We start from the raw sequence: 21,568 nt of genomic DNA on the forward strand, positions 1-21,568 counted from the left end.
TGATTGTAATACAGTCCAGGGAGCACATGTAGGTCATTCTTCACCCCCCATAATAATTACACTTTTTTAGAGAACTTCCTGTGATTAAAAAAGGACATATTGTACGTTTTTAAACCAGTTATAGTGACTCTCACACGCCCTGTGTGTGTCTTATACCAATTTCGGCTCAAAATTCAAATAATAGTGTGTACACCAATGCCATGTATTCCACCTTGTTATTGCAATATAAGCAAAGCTACTCTTGACACTCGCCACACAGGAGTTTTTGTTCTTTGTGTGGATACTTGACCTGATGTGTGCGGTCTCTAGACAGTGTTTACCTTTTGTGATGTGATTGGATTATTGCCTCATTCACATGATCATATGACAATTTGTCTATTCTGGTTAAACTTGAAGCTAAACAAGAGAGAACTAGAAGCAGAACCATCAGGTCTGTGACCCAGTCAGAATCAGTTTTGACTTTATACCTGTAATCGGACATATAATCACTCCTATCATGTGTCTCCTTTTCTAAATGTTCAGCAGCATTTGTGTCCACTTGCCTCATTGTATGCTATTAAGTACTATGTTAAAAAACTATTTAAGAAATTGGTCACAAAAGAAGGGCCTAGCTGGGAATTAAAGTGTCTTGCTACCTAATTACCCAGTCAGTAGAGCAGTCCAGGGTGAATTACATGAGAAGTCTCATTTATTATACACCCCATATTAGAAGCCCTGTGAACTAGTTTTCTGTGGCTCTTTTTTTTCAAAAACAGAAGCTAATATGATGTGTTTTCAGTGAATGTTGGGACGACAGACCTGATATCGTGCCACTAACCCTTTCGTTTTTCGTCCACTCTGCAGATAGTGTATGAGGTGGTCACCGATGGTTGGCTGACATACGTGGAGGGCGTCTGTGTCATCTGGTTCACCATTGAGGTGTTGGCACGTGTCGTCTTCTGCCCCGACAAGGCAGAGTTCTTTCGCAGCGCCCTCAACATCATAGACTTTGTGGCCATCGTGCCCTTTTACCTTGAGGTGGCGCTGAGCGGCCTCTCCTCCAAAACAGCCAAAGACGTGCTGAGCTTCCTGCGTGTGGTGCGTTTCGTCCGTATCCTCCGTATATTCAAGCTTACCCGCCACTTTGTCGGTTTACGGGTCCTGGGCCACACTCTGCGGGCGAGCACCAACGAGTTCCTGCTTCTCATCATTTTCCTGGCGCTGGGCGTCCTCATCTTTGCTACCATGATCTACTACGCTGAACGCATTGGTGCCGACCCAGACGATCCAACAGCCGCAGCCCACACCAACTTTAAGAACATTCCCATCGGGTTCTGGTGGGCCGTGGTCACCATGACCACACTGGGGTATGGGGATATGTACCCTGAGACGTGGTCAGGAATGCTGGTGGGTGCCCTCTGCGCCCTGGCTGGTGTGCTGACCATCGCCATGCCTGTGCCTGTCATTGTCAACAACTTCGGCATGTACTACTCCCTGGCAATGGCCAAACAAAAGCTCCCCAAGAAGAGGAACAAGCACATCCCGAGAGCGCCACAGCCTGGCAGCCCCAACTACTGCAAGCCAGACGCGCTGGCCATGGCAACCGCATCGCCACACAGGCTGATGGGCAACGTGCTAGGGCCGGGCATGGTGGGATCTGGCAGCATGATTGGTACCGGAGACTGCCCACTGGCGCAGGAGGAGATCATTGAGATCAACAGGGCAGGTGAGCGAACAAAAGTGAGATCAGGCGTTTATGTTTGACAGTGTTTAGAATCTCTTTTGATCATCCATTCGACAGACGTCCATGATTATCTGTTGTTGTCCTTTAGAAAGGGATCTCCCACTTTCCTAAGACTCGGGTATGATTACAATCCACTCTTAATAGTCACAGTTCTTTTTTCCTTCTAGTGGTACATTAGACCACGTCTTCCTCTTAAATCTCACTCAAAGATCGAAGAAATAGGGAGTAAGAAGAGAGAAAGGAAAGAAAAAGGTGATGACAGGAGACTACCGGCAGCCACTCAACTGGATCACTTCAAATAAATTCAGAAACAGCAAAAAAACAATTAACAAAAAGGCAGCTCTAAGAAAAAGAACAGCTTCCAAGAACAAAATTAAAAGTATTGACAAAAGCATCCAGAAATCTAATCACAGGAAAAGATAAAATGGAGCTATGGCTCTCTTAAAAAGACGTTACAGATTTGCTGTGCTGAGAGTCCAACAGGTTACAAGACCTGGCAGGAATCAGAGAGTCCCCTGCCAGAAACAGGAACCCTTCAAAGAAGTGTTCAGTGTTTTATGCTGAGGCCTGGTGTGCTGACAGAGAGCTTTGATTTTCTTAAACCTGAAGGTAGTTGGACTAACACTCAGCTGAGCTCAGTTCGGTCATATGAGCCTGCTGTTCTTTGGACTCCCTCTGCTCACACAGATTCTGTGCCCCCCCCACTCTGTTTTTCCCCAGACTCCAAGCCGAATGGCGACGCATCGGCCAACGCGGCAGCCCTGGCCAATGAGGACTGCCCCACCATAGACCAGGTCCTCGGGGACGAACGTAGCCCGGCCACAGGAGGACTCGGCTCCACCACCAGCCGCGAGCGCTACCCACACGACCGGGCCTGCTTCCTGCTGAGTGCAGGGGAGTTCCAGCGCACAACAGACGGGAACGTTCGGAAAGGTAGGGATGGAGAGAGGGGAAGGTGGAGGCGCACCGACAGCAGTGGGCTCGATGCATGCTCATGATTGATATGTACTGACAGTGTGTGTGTGTGTGTGCGTAAAAATTTACACATTACATCACACAAGGGGTGGACAAAATAATAGGAACATCACCTCAACACCTTTACACTGCACACAAAACACAAAAACACAACACATATGTAAAAGTAGGCCTGTATAGCCTCTGCAAAGGTTAACACACAGTGTATCGCCATATCAACCCCCCCCACCTCTCCACCCCTCCACTCCAATCCATCATTTTTAGTGACAGCTTAGCATCATCACTCTCTCTCCCTTGACAACATCACAAGCTCTTTCCTGTGGCACATAAAACACATCCACGAGTGCTGAAGGGCAATGACATTTTATCCAATGAGTCTGCTCTCACCTTCTAACTACAGTGTGGAGCTGCAGCGGTGGAAGTCCCCTCCATCCGTACACTGCAGAGGTGCTGCAGTGGCTGCTCCAGCACCACCACTGTCTGCAGCGATGTGTTGATGTGACTGGATTTACTTTACAGTGCGGGAGCTCACAAAATTATTAATGGCAGGAGGATCAACAGTCACTCAGCAACAGCATATACTTGACAACATTATGGTGGCCTGTGTGTGCGCTTCACACCCCTGTGTGGTTCTATGTGTCAGACTGATGCCATGTTAATGGTTTCATTTCAAAGTGGGATTCATATTTTTTACCTGTAGTTTGGATGCTGTTATTCTTTTTTTTGATGTTTTTAGTTTTTTTACTGTCAACAAAACGTTTTCTGTCATCAGATGTTGTCTTACCTAACCAAGCAGTTTTAATGCCCCCCCCCGCCTCCCAGCCAGGTTATGTTTGGTCTGGTGTGTCATCACCAAACATGAACACATGTTACTTTTGGAGTCAATAAAACTCAACCTGTTCTGGCATTCAGGTGTGGGACAGCAAGATGGTGTGTGTGTGTGTGTGTGTGTGTGTGTGAGACTGTGTGTGTGTGAGTGATGTAAGACAATGGAGGCCTTTATGGAATTTGTTGACAGTAAGAAAAAAAGAATCAAAGTCAATCAGCTGTGTAATATTTGATTCTGTGTCTGGATTTGAAATGAAACTCATGTAAATGTGCAGATTTTGAATCTGATGTGGCAGAACCAGATCAGATCAGATGGCATGTGTCATCGTGTACTCAGTCATCACACCACACTTCTTCATGCTCTCTGTCGCTGTATACTTTCTTCTCACTTTTCTACACTGCAGTTCATTAACTTTTCATTCTTTGTTTCTCCCCTCACTCCCCACACTCCATTCTTTTCCATTTTCAGCTCTCCTGTCTGCTTTTGGTCCACCTCCTATGTTTCTTTTCTTTTTCCAATTCTTATTCATCTGCTTCGCATCACATTCTCCTGATTTAACACACACCAAAATAAAAAAACACCTTCACACAAGCTCAGAGTCCAGCTGTGCTCCACCCCTACAAACATCAAGATCAGGACACACACAACACACAAAATCTGATCTACACCCACAAGCACACGTGTGCAGAGGTGACCTTTGGTTACTCTAAAGTGTGGTTCAGCATCATATTTGTGGTGTGTAGGGCAGGAGGGCATATGGAGTGTGTGTGTGTGTTTTGTCTATATAGTAATTTTCTATATATATTTTAATATTTTAATTTTCTTATAGCACCTATTTGTACCTGATCTGCATGATGATAAAGTGTATAATTTAAAGCTATATTATTATCATCTGTTGTTCTCCCCAACATCTCTTAGCACTGATAACAATTTGTATAACATTATATTTTGCAAGCACATATGCTATATTTGGTAGAAAGTGTGTTTTTTTATACACTCTTGTGCTAAATTGGCCATGAAAGTTCAAAACTCAGTCGGTACTGATCCAATACAGCATCTATTCTGGCCTTGGTCTGTGTTTGAGTGTAGTATAGGTCACACAGCTCACAGTGGTGGCTGGTATGTTTACATTTACTAGATTCTAGTTGCTTGGGTCAGTTCCACGTATGTTGCTGCTGTGTTACATCAAATAAGAATGCTAGTTTTGCTTCTACTCTGCTTCAGTAAACATGAATGTGTGTCGTGATGAGCATCTGAAACAACAGTACTACCTAATCTGAACAGGACACGTTATATGGAATATACATGTGCATGGTGCAGCAGCAACAACAGCACAGAGCCAGCAGCATCTCTGATGTCTGAGAGGATGGACCTGGATTAACCTAATTAGCAGGAAAACAAGAAAACATCGGCCGGTTCTTCCCTCTCTGGAGATAATTGATTCCTCTTTTTTTTCCACAATGGCCGCCCTGACACACACACTCTTGTGTCTGAAGTGTCTGATATAAACAGCACTGCGACCAGGACATTACAGATCCAAATTTAAAAGAGAGGGAGGGACATAAACATTCAATCTGTGACGTAGCTTCAAGGCGTAACTTATGTGTTTGCAAAATACATCATGCTCAGAACATGATGACACCACAGACCTGACACACTGTAAAAACTGTCAGTCTGACCTCCTGTGTAAAAGGAGACTGTTGTATGCACACATCATTTTAGCAGCGATCACACAGTGTGAGTCTGTGAGCATGCATGCCCCTGTTTACTGGCCTAAAAGAGAGAGATATGCCTTCCCTCTTTACACCTACAGTATGTTGGGACCACAGGTGTTGGGGTCAGAGCGGGTCTCAGTGCGGGTCCATGTCTGATGCATGCTTTTGCTCTTGTTACTTTGTTGTTGTTGTTGTTGTTTTATTGTCTTCTTCCCCAGGTTGTGTCAGCTCATGGTGTTTGTATGTTGGCTCTCGTCCGGTCTGTGTTACACTATTCATCTGTCTGTCTGTCTGTTTCCTTTTTCCTTGTTTTTTTTCCTGTCTGTATGTCCGTCCTTTTCTGTGTGTGTGTGTGTGTGTGTCTGTATTTCGTGTGTAGCTGTCTTCCCCTCCTCCTGCTCCTCCTCTTCCTCCTCCTTTTCCTCCTCTCACCCGGTCTCTTCTCACTCTGGTACTTACAGATAGGGAGGAGGGTGCTCACAGTCTTCTGCTTTATTTTGACTGATACACTCGATTTGATTCATCAGTGTAGCTGAGATTAGTCAAATGTGAAATTATTTTTTGAACAACAAATAAAAAAAACAAACATAAATACTTGAGCCTTCAGTTAAACATCTTTTAGGATGGGTGCCAGAGTGAAGCGGCCGCTGTGCACAGGCCCGTGAGAGGTGGCTGCTGATTGGTCGGTTGGTTGTTTTCCTCTGTTCTCTCCTCTGGAACTGAGCTCAGGTCAGTTTTTACAGCGCAGCCCACAGAGAGAGCTTTTTTGTTGGTTTGTACTGTACAGCTGATTGGATCTCTCAGGGAACAATTTTGTACATTTGATTCACAAAAAAACAAAAAACAACCAGTTTGACATGAAAACGTTTTTTTTTGTGGTTTTTATCTGAGCCACCGGGACTCTGTCAGGCTGGGCTGGAACACTGACTGCTGTAATGCTTTTGGACGTCGACATTAGCTAAAATAAAACAGCTAATGTGTTTTTTACATACACTGGTTTAGTCTGCAGATTCTACAGTGTAGTTGAGATTAATCACATGTGACATAATTGGACTTTTTACATTTAGGGATCAGTTTTTATTTTTGGGGTCGGCTGTTTGAAATAAAAGCAGCTGCGACGTGCTGGTCGGGACAAAAACTTGAATCCTAAAGAGACGAACATGCAGGCAGGTATTAGAGCAGTGTAGGAGTTCTGTTTGCTGTGCTTTGATGGCTTCTTCACTCCTTTAAATAAAGGAGCAAGTTTCTGTGCAAAATAAAAACACACCGCAAGACATCCAAGTCCTTTATTGTTAGTGTCACCACAGCTCAGTGGTGTGTCAGATTCCTCTACCTTGCTGACATCATTATTAAAGATTGCGTTGCACTCTAATTAGATTGGTAAAGCTTACGGTCCTCTTCGCCCCCTTCTGGCAGTGAGAGTAATTACACAAACACTGGCATCTGCATGATTGTAACACACAGCTTTAAAGTCTTTTCTGGCTCTTTTTTAGGCTAATCATGGCAATAAATGCAGATTAATAATTTATCTGAAGCATCAGGAGCACATCTGTGAAAGAAAGAAGAAACTGTGTGACAGCAGGCTTCTTTTCTGCCTCTTTTTTTTTTTTTTACTTGGTATGAGCTGGAAAAAAGTGAGAGATGCACAGACCAGGATAATACATGTCTTCCAGTCCCTTGTCCCACTCTGTTCTAATGTAGCCTTTAATTACATCACAATACTTTCGTTCTAAGAAAGACGTCTTTGTTTTTCTGTGACTTTGCCAAGCATTCTCGCTAAGAATGCTTAGAGAACACCGGCCGGTCTCCCCCTTCCTTGTAAAACCAAGAGTACCTGCAGCAGGGCAGCGAACACTTGGTGCAGTGTAGCCTCCGAAGGCAGAGACTGCACCTTCCTCCGGACTGCGTTAGTTTCAGAGGCTGCAGATATTCTCTGCATTATGATACTGTACACGTCTGTCTGCCCTTTTTATTAGGAAACCTAATCAGTAATTGGGTGGAGGTCACATAAGGGGATGAAATGTAACATGAATCACTCCCTGGTGCTCCTTTGTTTTTCATCTCCCTGACTGTTTTTTTTTCCCTTCCCATAATTCTCTCTGTCTCTGTTTCTGCCTGTCCTCGTTCTCTGTAGAAATACTATTGATTCTCTTCATTGACAGTCTTGAGTCTTCCTTAGAGGCTCATTGATGAAAGAAGATATGCGGCGCCATAACTCTTTCACTCTCTCAGCCTTCATTTCTAACCACTAACCACACAGTTATATGTGAATTCTCACTTTATCAGATTTCATTATCTTCTCATTTCCTTTCCTTTCATTTAACTGGTGGTTAATGGACCTTTAGGTTCGTGGCCGCTGGTCGGATTCCCCTGAGGGGCTTTAAATTGTATTATTTTCTTTATCCCTGTTACAGCAATTCAGCCACAGTGTTGTTGGGGAGGATAGTGTTAACGCATGGCTGGTTAGACAGCTGAAGCTGTAGCATGTGCAGGCTTGTCATTATCCTGGGGAAAGGCACTAGCCCCCTGATGCTTCTCACAAGCATCCCTGGCCAAAAGAGCAGCCTTGATGCTAGTCACTAGCATCTTTGTGTTGAGCTATTGAGGTTAGTTAGCATCCTCCTGGGCAAGGAACCAGACTGTTTAAGGTTAAACCTCTAGGCTAAGGGGGTAAGGGGATGTGCATTGTTACTTTTAACCCTTACTGGCCTATTGGATAAACCCTTCGTATAGCCAGACATGCTAATGAGCTCATTTTAGAGCAGATAAACAATTTAACTCCTCACACTCCTCACACGCTTTTGGCTCAAAAATCTACAAGTGGACAATTGCTGTACGGGGGTTTAGAGGTTCAACAGTTAACTGTTTATGCATGATGTTGTTTATTTATTCACATGCTTGTTGTTTTTTTCTTTCTTTGTATTTTAGTTTTTCTTTCCTGTGTGTTTTCTGCCCTTCATACATACATGTAGAACATGTAACATGTGCGTATATGTATGTTTAAAGTGACCTCACATTGGATTTAATATGTGTACCTTCAATGCAAATATTATTTCTCAGCAGTAACTTTAGCTTTAAATGTATATAATCAATAAGTGACAAAGCCTTGCAGCCCATTCACAGCTAGTTACCAGATCATTTTTAGTACAACACATGATCACGTGTTGTTTTGCACATTGTTGCTGAAATAATATTTGCTCGGTTCCCTTCCATGTTTGTCCCTCAACCCATAGGCTGTCCCAAACTCCCTCATATTCCAAGTTTCAGTTTTAGTACAACAGAAAAGCACAAAAAATGTGTGAATTCGTTAAAAACAAGGAAAAAGTTGCAGGTTAGGATATATATTTATATATATATATTAATTTTGTTCCTTCTTCTGTAACACTGGTCTATCCATCCCATCTTCAGGATATCCTCCTCAGTCGCTTCCTCTCTATTGTGTTACTAAAGTCTGACTCAGTGGAGGTATGTACAACAAGTCGCCATCACAGCACAGGTAACCGACATGCTGCTAAACTCAGCTTAGCTTCTCTGCTTTTGCTTTGAAGCAAATTTCTGAATGTAGGCTATACAAGTGGATACTTAGCCACATAGCCTTGTGTACACAAAGAGATAACCACGCACTGCCCAGTACTTAAAGTATCTGATCTTCTGCCATGAGCGCTCTGATGCTGACCTATATGAACGCAGAGCACTCCTCCTCACAGGCTAAAGGATGGCTAGCCCGTGCTGTCCTTGTGTGACGACTCCGAGCCAGCTTCTTTTTTTTTTTGTACACGCTACTTTGGTTGAAGGGTAAATGATAAAAGCCATCTGGTCAATGGCAGAAGGACAGTTAATCAATGGAAGCAGCAGGTTGTTATAGATTATAAACAAGATGAAATAGCTTCAAAGGACATGAGCACAACGGCAGGTACATAAAGTAACGGACAGCAGCCGGGGCTGCATCTGCTGCAGAGCAAACTGCAGAGAGCTGCTCATTATGGATGCTAAGCACATCTCAGCTGCACTTTTCCATACAGTGATGTAAGTGCAGCTGCTGTATTCAGATCAGCCTCACACAGTCTGCCAGGCTGGAGCTGACTGATGATTGCATACAACAAGATTAACCAGATTACTTATTGTTAGTGTGTGATAGTAAATAAACCAGAATGCTATATGTACTTTTTTCATATTTCAACAAGATCACTTGCCTTAGCTTGTTCATTAAACACCAATACAAAGCTGGTGTGATGCTGCCTGTGTGTGTGCATGTCACTGTTCTGAAGTCAGAGCTCTGCTCCTTCACACAGCTGCCTGTTCACTGCTGCCGGCTTCAAGATGCAGCGACGGCATCGCTCAAAAAAGCATCAACAGCAGTCACGCCTGCGTGAAAGTGCATTAATTCATCACAAATAAAAACTGAATGGCATCATCTACACAACACTCTTGGACCTTCCCCTTTATCAAACTAAAGAGCTTGACTTAAATACTTCACCAAAAATCCCCAAAAAAGATTCTCCAGTACATGAAACAGCGGCAGCGATCGACATCACTCCATGGAAGGGTGAAAATTTGTTTCAGAATTGGCAATTATGCTTAACAGCAGGATTAATGACAGAGATAAAAGCACTCACTCACACACTCACCCACTCCTTCCCCACCCTTACACTGCTGGTCAGCATTTTTTTTTTCATCAATGACGGTTTTTAGAGTGCTGTCCGTTCATGTCCACAGCTGTCTGTCAGTAGTTGTGTAACAAACATCAAATCAGCACAGAAACCTGAAGGAACACCTAAAACATCTGAAGCACCTTCGTCTCCACTTTGACCCACACTGGCCTGATGTTTTGTGGACAATCCAGCCCAGTTAGCCCAGCCACCAATCCATGAAGGTGATGGGATGATCCCTGTCCATCATTGATGAGCCAGACTTGAAAGATTTATGGTTCTGATGTTGCACTTTGGAGAAAATGGCCACTTGGCTGCGTCTTCTGTGCACATAATCACAATCTTATTCACCAAATCTCTAGTGATGGGAGTCCAGGTTATACAGGTCATTGAAAATTGTTGCAGTGGTCAGGGTATTGATCCCAGTCAATCAAAGCCGCGCGGCCGCTATGTGTGCATGTGTCCGTGCGTGTGTGTGTGTGTTCCAATCAGCTAAAAAGCCGCAGTGCTTCTGATTTATTCTGCTTGTTACAGGACTGGACGCTGCACACACAGCTGTTTAAACAGAGAGAAGTGTGTTCGTCAGTCATTTCAGAATCATAGTCTACAGCCATAACATACAAAAGCACACACGCTGCTCGCCATTTACACACACAGCGCACACACCTGCACACCTGTACATGTACATGACATTCTCACATACTGATGCAGCTTAACACACATGTGCTACACACACACATGGCTACATGTGACCCCGATCTGTCACTGTGGTCTGCAGAGTATACTATATGTAGCACCACCAGGGGACAACAGTGGCGCAGTGGTATAGCAGGGTTGTCTAGTAACCGGAAGGTTACTCCCTAGTCACTGTTGTGTGTTCTTGGGCCTAGCTAGTCATTGTATGACACTTGGCAGCAGCCGTAAAGAATAGAACAGTATCTAAAAAAAAAAAAAACAGACTTCATGTTGAACATGCTATAATACTCACATTACTTGGTGAGGTGACAAGGTATGCTAGCATATCTATTAGATATGCTAATTCTCGCACTGCATCTATCCATCTTTGTCCTGCAGCGCAGGGGGTCATGGGAGTCTGGAGCCTATCCCAGGGACCTACAGGTACACCCTGGACAGGCCACCAGTCTATCACAGGGCAACATGCACAGACAAACAACCATTCACACTCACATCTATGGCCAATTTAGCACGTCTTTAGAATGTGGGAAACCCCACGCAGGCACAGGGAGACCATGCAAACTCCACACAGACAGGCCCCATGCAGGCAGAATCAAACCGGGAACCTTCTTGGTTATTATGCTGGAGCTCGATCACACAGCAACAAAAAGTTGTATTCCATATTTTGTTGTGTGTATGTGTGCATCCTGCAGGGACGGTGAAGTCATCAAAAATGAATGAGAAGGCTGGCATCCGCATGTGACGTTTTTAGAATCAGCCACTCACTGTTTCTACATCGTTACAGTAAATTATGACTGTATACTTCCTCTGCAGCTTTATAACAAATCTAACCACACAAGCTCTATTTATTAGCAATCCTAAGACCCCCCTAGATGAAAATCCACACAATAAGTTTAGAGGTTACCTACCTGCTACATCAAGCCACCAAAAGAATCCCATTAGTCTCAGCTGCACTCAAACGTCAGCATGCTAATACACTAAACTGGTGAACATAGAACAACCTGCTAGCTGTGCATGTTAGCATCGTCTCTGTAAGTATGTTAGCATGTTAGATTTTGCTGAGAGCACAGCTGTGTTCGCATACAGCCTCACGGTGCTGCTAGCATGGCGGTAGATGTGTTTCATTTGGCGCCCTGAATGAAGAGATATTATTGGTGGAGAGGGTTGTGTTTTCAGTTGGTCCTCTGTTGACAGCAGCCTGTTGTTCCTACCAGTAGACTGGCTAAAACACCTGGACTCTGAGATCCAAACGCTCTTCAGTGACAATGGAAGGATTGTGTGTGTGTTTCTAACTGTGCTCAGCTCCAGATGATTTACCCACCTCAGTTGATCTGAGTTTCCCAAAAAAAAAAAAAAAAAAAAAAAAAAAGACTGGCCATGTTTGCTCTTTCCTGACAGAGTGTGGCATCACTCGTGTGTGTGCTTTTGGGAATCCCAGAGCAGGTAGTCCAGTGGATGTCCACGTACTCCAACTTGACGTGATGTCTTTGGATCAAAGGGGCCTGTGTACGTCCACTGGACTGGTGCACCCTCTCTCCCTTTGCGCAGTTCATGTTGGTGCTACAGAGCCCCACATCTAGGTGTCTAAGGGATATTGTGGCAACTGATAGCTGATTTTTCTTAACCCATATTCCTTGTTTTGTCCTGTCTCTGTCTGTCTGTGTCTGTCTGGCCATCTATTTGTTCCTCCGTCCATCCGTCTGTGTCTGTCTGTCTGTCTTTTTCCAACTTTCTCCTTTGGTCTATAATATTTTACCTGGTTTGGGCTGGTTTTGTTTTCAACTTTGTTCCATTTACAAATGCTTGTAACTGTAACAAATGGTTTATATTTGCTATATCTGATGTGCAATGCTGTCATAACATAACATAACATAACACCACTGAATATCATGACAACTACTTGCTGTCATGAACACATTCCAACTTATCTGTCATCTCATGGGAACTATACTCCACTGCTCCACACCTGTTTTTGAATGACCTTTCATAACCCCCGCTCTTAACCTCTGCCCCCTCTGACCTGTGCATGTCATCTTCATGTATAGCCACGGGTTATGAGAAGTCACGCAGCCTCAATAACATCTCTGGGATGATGGGCGCCCCGCTGCGCCTCACCCCCATCACCAACGCCACCTTCGAGCCTCCCGGCCTTAGGCGATGTCACTCACCCATCCCCTCCATCTTGTAGCAAAGCCCACAGAGGACAACAAACAAAAGGATTGTCACTACATCCTAGCTGGTCTCTCATCCCTCATTCATCCCTCATGTTTTCTTTTTGTGTAGAAGAATGTACAGTTGTTGGAGAGAGGTAACATTTTTAAAGCCACACGCTAGCTCAGAGAGATAGACGCTTAGGCAAGTGTATTGTAAAATACACACACGTACACTAACACACCTGCCTTACTAACAGGGATGGAGTGTAGGTTCATTTAGAGAACTGTTAGTTTACCTCTAGCTTTCCCTGTGCTACTTCTTGCCTGTATTTTGACTGCACTTGCACTTCAATGCTTTAAAGCTGATACTTAAGAGTAGCTATGAATAAAAAAGATTTTTTCTAACTCCAAGCCTCACTTAGACACACATATTACTGCAGGATGCATGATTGTACACATGAGAGAACACACACTGCAAGTAGACCCACATTTTCTATACAAACTGCACCTCCTCCTCTTCCCCCCCCCCCCCCCCCCCCCACTGAAAAACATCCCTTGTTAGTGCAGTTCACTGGTTCCCCACTAGGAGGGGCCCAGAGGAGATCAGCAGTAAAGATGACTGATTAGTTTAGGTGTGTCTTTTATTACCCTCTGAACAGCAGGCTATCATCAGGCTAATAGCTAATAGCTTACATATAGTTTTAATATGTGTACGTGATCAGTGTTGTTTGATGCTACTGATGCTGTTAAGTCCATGGAGGATACTTAGTAGTTGATTTAAGTAGATGTTGGTTCTGTGGTTGGAGGCTTAAAAAAAAATTAACAGTAGATAAACACACAACCCAAAAAAGAACATAAACCAGTTTTTATGTAGAAAAAATAATATTTAATGAAGAGCTTAGAGCTTTTTTATGTCTTCTTATCACTTGAAAATGTTGGGTAGGCAACTCGATTCATTAGAAATTAGACATTTTTAGGCCTAAAATAGTGAGATGTCAGTATATTACAGTTAAATAGTACAATAGTCTGTAATTAAATATGATTTTAGGAGTAAAAAGCCAAAAAGGCTGCAAACCACTGCAGATGAGGTCACACAGCAGGAGAGTCTGGTCCTCGCCACCGTCACCTGATGCTTGTTTCTGTGTTGTGCTTTCATTCGGGCAGTAGCTAAGAGTTAAAGGAACAGTACACAAAACGTTCATCTGTGAGATCACAGGACGACACTGTAAAATATAAACCTGGCTTAGCACAGACAGAGGGAAACAGTTAGCTTAGCTTTGTCTAAAGTGTACTGAACTGAGTGTATAGATTAAACAGCTAGTGTGTTTTAGTGTTTGTTTTGAGGTTAGGCAAACTAGCTGTTGCTCCCTGGATCTATTTCCTAATGCTAAGCTAAGCTAAGTGCACTCTGACCGGCTGCAGCTAATCAGCATATTTTCCAATATTTGAAAGATGGTGGAACTTTCTCTGTGTTCTCCGGACGCTGCGGCTCAGCCTGAGAGTGATCAGTGTGGTTTTCCTCAGGTCTGAGTTCATCCCACCAGCACCATCAACACCACCACCATGACCACCACCATGACCACCACCACCACCACCGCCAACAGCGTTACTACTTGCACTGACTCCAGTGTGACTCAGCAGCCAGTGGCAATATTTTTAGTTTTCTCCCTTTTTGGCTTCTCTTTCTTTCCCTGTTTTTTACCTCTCCATTTCCCCCGGACCCCACCCTTCCCCTCCTCTTCTGTCCGTCCATCTCTTCTTCTTCTTTGTTTTCGGCTGCGGCTACTTCAGTAGGAGGAACTGTGAACGGCTACTGGAGCGACAGCCCGTGGTAGAAGAAGAGCAGACGGCGAACTTCTGCACAGGAAGAAGAGCGAGAGCGCGACAAGAAGAACAAACATTGAAATATGCAATGTAGATAAAAAAAGAGTCAGCGACGGTTGGATCTGTGTGTTCAGATGTGTTGTACACATGACGAGTGTGTGTGTGTGCGCATGTGTGTGTGTGTGTCCTCCCAGACCTGCATCTACCTCTATATTAAGATGCACAAATGTCCACTAGGAAGAATATTTTTCCTTCTTAAGGAAAAAAAGAAAATGATAATATATAATCTGCCTTATTTTTTGTTTCGGTAATAATCTGAAATATTCTCTGTTTAACTCCTCAATACTGCTGCTCACCTTCATCGTCTGCTAGCGTGAAGAAACAGAGAGGCTTAAGAAGGCAGCTAAGCACTTGTGTTAGATTTCCAGAGAGACATCACTGACAACAGTCACCATAGGTCTGATTTAATCTGTAGAGAAAGCTAATCTGTAGAGAATGTTTATAATCTATTATCAAGTGTTGATTTCACTGTAAAAAAAGTAAATATTAAATATGAAGGTGAGAGCAGCTATTGAGAAGGTAATGGATCCAGTTTGACATTTTAGGAACAATGTGATTCACTTCTTGCTGAGAGTGAGACTCCTTGGGACTAGAGGGAGATTAGGATTATTTAAAAAGGAGAAATAAATATATCACATGGCTGCCTGCCAACACCTGAGAGTCACTGATTAAATTCGACAAAAAGAACGCTCCAGTTCAGTTAGGCAGGGGTTAATGCACTTTAACCTACGAAGGACTGTGTTCACACAATTCTTCTTTTATTGATTTTATATAGAAGAAAGCAAATAATCTGGAGATTAAGCACACTGCTGCACCATAAACTGAAGTATTCCATCTGAAAAATTACATTCTCCAAGATTATTTGGGATTTTTTTTCACTAGAAATTAATCTATTTTAATCATTAAAAGAGTCATCATTAAACTCTCTGCAAGAATGTCAAAAATCATTTTTCCCAAAATGTGAAGCTGCTCCTTCACTCTGATGTGTCCAGGACTTCCTGTTTCCTGTCCTTCATCATATGAACCAATGATTTGGATGTTTTAATCCAACAAAAGTTCGAGATTAGATTCCCACTATGAAAAGCATTTTTACACTAATCTCACCCACACACACACACACACACACACTTTACTCTGTGACGTGTGTATCGTCTCACCCTCACCTCTTTAACGCGTCACTTTTGTCACCACGATGTACATAATGTAAAGTTTGCGTTGTAGATGAGTCTGCATGGGTTTCCACTGGAAGCAATAAGGTTACTGACATGACTAATGAGGTGAGGAGGTTTGATAAGATTTTAGTCAAGCTTAATGAATGTGTATAGAACATTTAGACTACTAAGACTGAGTATGGACGTATTTATTTAGACGCATACCGATGCGCTAACAAAACGCATGCAGGACAAAAAAAAACAAGAAAAAAAAAGAAATAAAAGAAAAAAATCTTCACTTCTCACGAAGTGCTGAGACGGGCTGACATTATGCATGCCAAATGCTACGATGCTATTGGTCAGGTCAGACCAAGTTAGGTACTGTAACGGGGCCGGGCGAGGGAGGGAAAGTTTATTTTTGCAGGATAGGTGTAGGGGTTATATTTATAGTAGGTCTTGTATAGCTGCTTTCTTATTGATATTGAGACTTATGATAGGAGAATCATTAACAATCGTAGATTTTTTTCTTTATTTTCAAAGATTCTGAAAGCTCTGTGTGCCGTTTATTTTGTCTCAAACCCACGCACATAGTGACAGGAGGAGGAGGAGGAGGAGGAGGAGACAGGCGCCCCTTAACCATGCTCTCAAACCAAAATGTAAGGCCTCCAAATGAAAAAGAAAAAGCTTAGTTCGTTAACTAACAAAGTCCTGGTTTGCATGTGTGCGGGTTTGGAGACAAATGAAACGTCCAGCTGCGCTTATCAGATATATGCAAAAAGAAGCAGTAACTGTGAACCAATGCTAAGTAATGAAAAAAACAAACAAACATCCAGCTTCTTCCATTATCGTCTCTGCAAAAGAGAGGACGTACCCTTCTCCTCCCAGTGTACCTCCCCACAACCTTCATCACCTCTCTGTGTCATGTGATCCATATGTCCCGTCCTGTCCTTTAGCCTACACCTGCTGTGAGTTCAGAAGGTGGCTGCCTCTGCAGTGCAATGGTTCAATGCCAGATAAAGGAAAACATAGTTCCCACATGTGATCTGCTCACTTAGTCACATGACTAGACCCTTTATAAAGGGGTTGGTTGGACAGCACACTGCAGAGGCTGTATTCAGATGATCACCGATGCTCACTCCAGCTTCTGTCTCTTCCCTCCATTCCTTCACAACTCAGGTATTTGTGTCAGTCATCCAAGCTGTACTGTATGTATGAAAACACACTATAGAGACTAGAGAGGAAAAAAAAAAGGTGGAGCTTCCTGTTTTGTGCCTGTGAATGCCATGTACTCTGTTTTTACGGTTCCTCCTTGTCCAACTGTGCTTCCTGTCTTCTCCCGGTGTTGTCCCCTCTTGGTCTTTTCCTCTAAAAGACGCCATCCGTCCCACGACCCCGGACACCTCTCACAGCTAAACCAAAAAAAGATAACAGTGAAATTGGACATGATTTAAAAAAAAAAAAAAAAAAAGATTGGCTTGAGAGTGGACTTCATTTAAGGATGAAGACAGGACCGGACATTCAAATGATTGAAATGAAAATAACTAAGGTGTTTTGTTGTGTGTGGGGGGAGGGGTGGGGGTGGGGGTGGAACAAATGTGTTTGTGAAATGTTGTGTTCTGAATGGACTGTCAGCCGAGCAGCATCAGAGGGAGGAGAGGAGGAGAAAAAGTTTGGGGAAGACAGAAAAGTGTGGTGGTGATGATGATGATGATGAGGAGGAGGAGGAGGAGGAAAGAAAGAAAGAAGCAAAAATCACTTCTCCATGTAAGAATGTGTCCCTCACTGTTTGTGTTCTCTGTGCACTCTGTCGGCTTCTTGTGTTCTTCTTCCCTTGATTCCTCTGTGTGGTTTAGTGTTGATGTGACATTTTATGTTTTGTGTGTGTGTTTTTCGTGTTGTGTGCCGCTCTGTGTGTGTTATTTTTCTTTTCTTCTTTTGTTGTAGTCTTTGTTTGTACCACACCTGGGTCAAACAGCCTTCACAATCACTACAGCTTGTCCTATCCCACACAGGTGCATGCAAACAGCTGTTTAAAAACTGCACCAGGATTAAATTAATAATGACCTGATGCAGCAAAAAAAAAAAAACCTGCCTGTCTGACGGTTAAAGTGGGATAATAAAAATTGTTTTATATATTTGGCCAAGGTCTGGTCTGTAGATTTTTGCAGGACACACACCAACTGAGATGTTTGACTCTCAGCTCTTGGTCTGGATTCTCAGCCTGGTCCTGGTTGGCTGCAGTCCTCTGGTCCTCTGTATTTGATCTCAATGTGTCTGTCTGGCTTCCAAAACTTTGTAATATCAGAGGACTGAAGCGGCCCCCCGAGGACTGCAAACTGTGTGTGTGTGTGTTACAGAGACAGAGTGTGTGTCATATTGGAGCTCTGTGTTCAGTCTCCTTGCATGCTAGCTGGGCAGCTTTGTAGTGATGTATTTTTGTTTTTGCTTCAGTGGTGTGTTTGGTCTATCATTTCCTTGCATTATTGTACTGAATTACGTTGCAGCTTTCTATTGGATCAAACCTTCATTTGATACCGAACACTGCCGGGAGCTTTAGATTCAATCTGGAACACTCAGCCTGCTGTTGTAGAAGTCTTTTGATTTTGAAGGCTCTCTGTAATGGCACACTGACACTGTGACATCACAGGAACTCCTGCAGCCTCTTTTCCAGCAGCATCTTTGGGGTTAAACAGGTTGATGCAGTCATGGCACATGTTAGTGTCTTCATCTGCAGGTGGATTCTGCTGACCTATAGGAGAAGTAATCTGATATTTATAGCCAAATTAGCCATTTGTAAATATCCATACAGTGTTCCAAGGGTTAACTCATTGCCTTTGTTACACAGAACTGTATGCCAGGTTGACTTTATATGTCAGGCTAACCAACTGGCTGAGGTCACCAACCCTAAATTAGGATTAAGATTAAGATAAACTGTATTAATCCCTGTAGAAACAGAGGTTGAGGTGGTGTCGGGCACGACACCATCCTATGTTTCATGAGCTGTCTCAAATATTTACTGCCTGTCAGTAATATTAAGGCCAGGACTTTTCATTTAACCTTCACTGTCTAAGTTCTTCAAACTATATATATATAAACATTGATTAGGTAAATATGAGAAACTTCTCTTTTTGGATTACCACCTTGACAGCTCCACCTGCAGATGAAGACAGTGGCATGTGGTTTGAAGTTCCAGAAAGAGAGGATAAATTCAGTGGCTCAGAAAAAGACTGCACGACAGTCCAAAATGTGAGATGAGCAGCAGCAAACAAAAGATGCTTTTGGCAAACAGGCCTGTGTGTGGTGTGGTCACACTCAGGACTCCATGACATCAAACCATATTTAGCAAAGGAAATGAAAATCATTTCAATTTATTGTGGTGGTGGAGAAAGTAATTGTTACTATTGTTACCATTTTAAGTGTTATATCTGGTATCGTTGGACCTACCAGCAGGTGACATCACTCTTTTTCAGGTCTCACTTTTGACACGTCTCATATAAAATGCCTGGTCAGGTTGTCTTTGGTGTCTGTTTTTAACATGCAGGGTAGTCCAATAGAATAAACACTTGTTTAATTTAATTTATTACAATTCTGAATCAGAATCTGAGTCAAAAGTCATAGACTTGTATGTGTAGGACCTCACAGAGGACGCTGAAGTGCTGCCGTGTGTGATAAACACTGACACTGCAGCGTTATCGTATGACCTGAGGAAACTTGTCAAGCATCCATATGTGATGAGCTGAGAGTGAGAATGTTACTAAAAAATATGTACGATGATGTCATAAAACAAGTTTATTTAGAGATCTAATCATTTTAACTAAAGATTATAAGACCCAGAGAAACCATTACTTTACCCACCGGTGTTATGATCAGCACCAGACCTGGATGTTATTAGATAGCACATTGATATGCTGAATATAAAAAAAAAACTATAATAATAAGGTGAACTTTCACCACATTAACCCTCCGTGTCCTGGTCTGGTATCAGAATCTCACATGTCATTTATTGACTTCAAATCTTCACTAATGTCTCCTTTCTCTTCCCTTTCAGTGCTGAGTTTCTAACCCGCCCGACCCTTTCTCTGCAAGAAGAGGAAAATTAAAAACTCTAAACTGCTGCTCCTCCATCTCTCCCAGTGGGATTCACTGTAGAAGAGGGAGGGAGATAGAGAGAAAGAGAAAACAACGGTGTCACCTGAACATTTCATCATCATCATCATCATATGCAAATGCTTTTGATCACACACACAAGCCATATATCTGCTTCTTTTGAACTGATTTTCAGAACCAACCGCAGGCATGGACGCTCCCAACAGACCTCCACAAGGAAACTGTGTCATCTGCTTTACTGACCCGTCTTTTGATTTGAAGAAGCTGTTGATTTTCCACTAAATGTTCCATTGTTTCAGCTCCCAAAGCACTATGCAAGGTGAGGGGTGGTCCATTGTGATGTCTAAACAGCTCAGGCAGAGACGGATCCAGCATCACCGCTGGGCCGCCCTGCTGATTCTCTGCTCTGAGCTACAGGACCTCTAAGAAGCAGGCTGAAGTCTACTCATACATATCAGAAAAAAAAGAAGAAGCCAGCCATATCACACGTGACCCTGTCTTTTTGATATCATGCAAATCTTCCAGGAGACTGAACATCACCAGGACTTAAGTTCAGCTGATCATTTTAGGACGTGAGTTTCAATTGATGGACCTGATGGAATTTAAAAAAAAAACAAACAAAAAAAACATGGACGGACACAGCTGGGTGACCGTCAGAGACCAGAGAAACTGGCCACGGCATTCTGAAGGAGGCGTCAAGTGAGGACGAAGGCGTGATCGACCCTCGTTCTCTGTTTCTCGCTATCTCTTTCCCCCTCACGTGTCTTTATGGTAACTCCCCCACACCCTCCCCACCCTCCCCTTTCTTCCCTGCATCTCAGCATCGCTGCTGCTCCTCCTCTTTCTGCATGGCATGAATGAAACCAATTAAAACATGAAGAAGAAAGACAGTAAAAGAAACAATGGACGAGGGTTGGGGGGGGGGGGGGGCAGATTTCTAGAATTATTTATTCTTTTTTCCCCCACCCAGCAATGTCAATGCAAAGACACCCACCCACCACCACCACCGTCATCACCAAACCCCGTAAACTGGCTGCTAATATGTGCAAAAAGAGAAAAAAAAAATAAGCATCTCCTGCAGCAACACGAGGGCGTGATGGACGAGGAGGAGCTCCTTCTTCCTCCTTTTTGAGAGAAAGAGAGGGGGGGAAATGGGGGAGGGGAGGGAGGGGGGGGGGGGGGTTCTGCAGACCACACATACCTCTGGGGGATGATATGGGAGAAGGTAGGAACTTTTTTTTTTTTTAAAGCAGGTATTCAGCAGGACTGGGAGAACATCTTTGAGAAACTAAAATAAAAAAAAGAAATAAAAATAATAATAAATAAAAAAATAGCAATGATTGCAAATTAGAAATGCATTTTTACCACATTGTTTACCAGCATGAATATACTGCATGACTTCTGCAAGCCACTCTGATCTCTCCCCCAACGATTCATAACAGGGCTAGAAGAAATTGATTGAGTTTAAAAATACATGTGAAACATTATGGAGACGATGTGATATGCAACAGAGTCCAAATGTAGGATGATGTTTAAAAAAAATGATTTCCTCTATTTTGTATTTTTATTGATAGTTAGGGAGGGGGAAAAAAAGGTAGCAACATCTACTCTAAACTGTTCTGTTTTCTTTTAAGAAGTGACCCCCCTCCACCCCCAACCCCACCCAATCCTACCCAGCTCTCCAAA

General features: G+C 43.1%; 1 protein-coding gene across 3 annotated transcripts in view; it reads left to right on the top strand.

Annotated features, from left to right (window-relative positions):
- The window catches only part of kcnc3a (potassium voltage-gated channel, Shaw-related subfamily, member 3a), a 39,681-nt gene extending 18,781 nt beyond the window's left edge, over positions 1–20,900 (top strand). Inside the window, exons 3-5 of one of the 3 annotated variants that reach the window (XM_028412668.1) lie at positions 844–1,705; positions 2,444–2,656; positions 19,824–20,900. In XM_028412668.1, the coding sequence (XP_028268469.1) occupies positions 844–1,705; positions 2,444–2,656; positions 19,824–19,837 (1,089 nt within the window). In that variant the 3' untranslated portion in view covers positions 19,838–20,900. Of the gene's footprint in view, positions 1–843; positions 1,706–2,443; positions 2,657–12,632; positions 12,787–14,531; positions 14,851–19,823 lie in introns of those variants that run through there. The other 2 variants (XM_028412667.1, XM_028412666.1) reach the window with 2 other exon arrangements.
- Positions 20,901–21,568: the final 668 nt, after the last annotated feature.

Source organism: Parambassis ranga, chromosome 8, assembly GCF_900634625.1.
Source record: "Parambassis ranga chromosome 8, fParRan2.1, whole genome shotgun sequence".
In the NCBI taxonomy this organism is placed as follows: domain Eukaryota; kingdom Metazoa; phylum Chordata; class Actinopteri; family Ambassidae; genus Parambassis; species Parambassis ranga.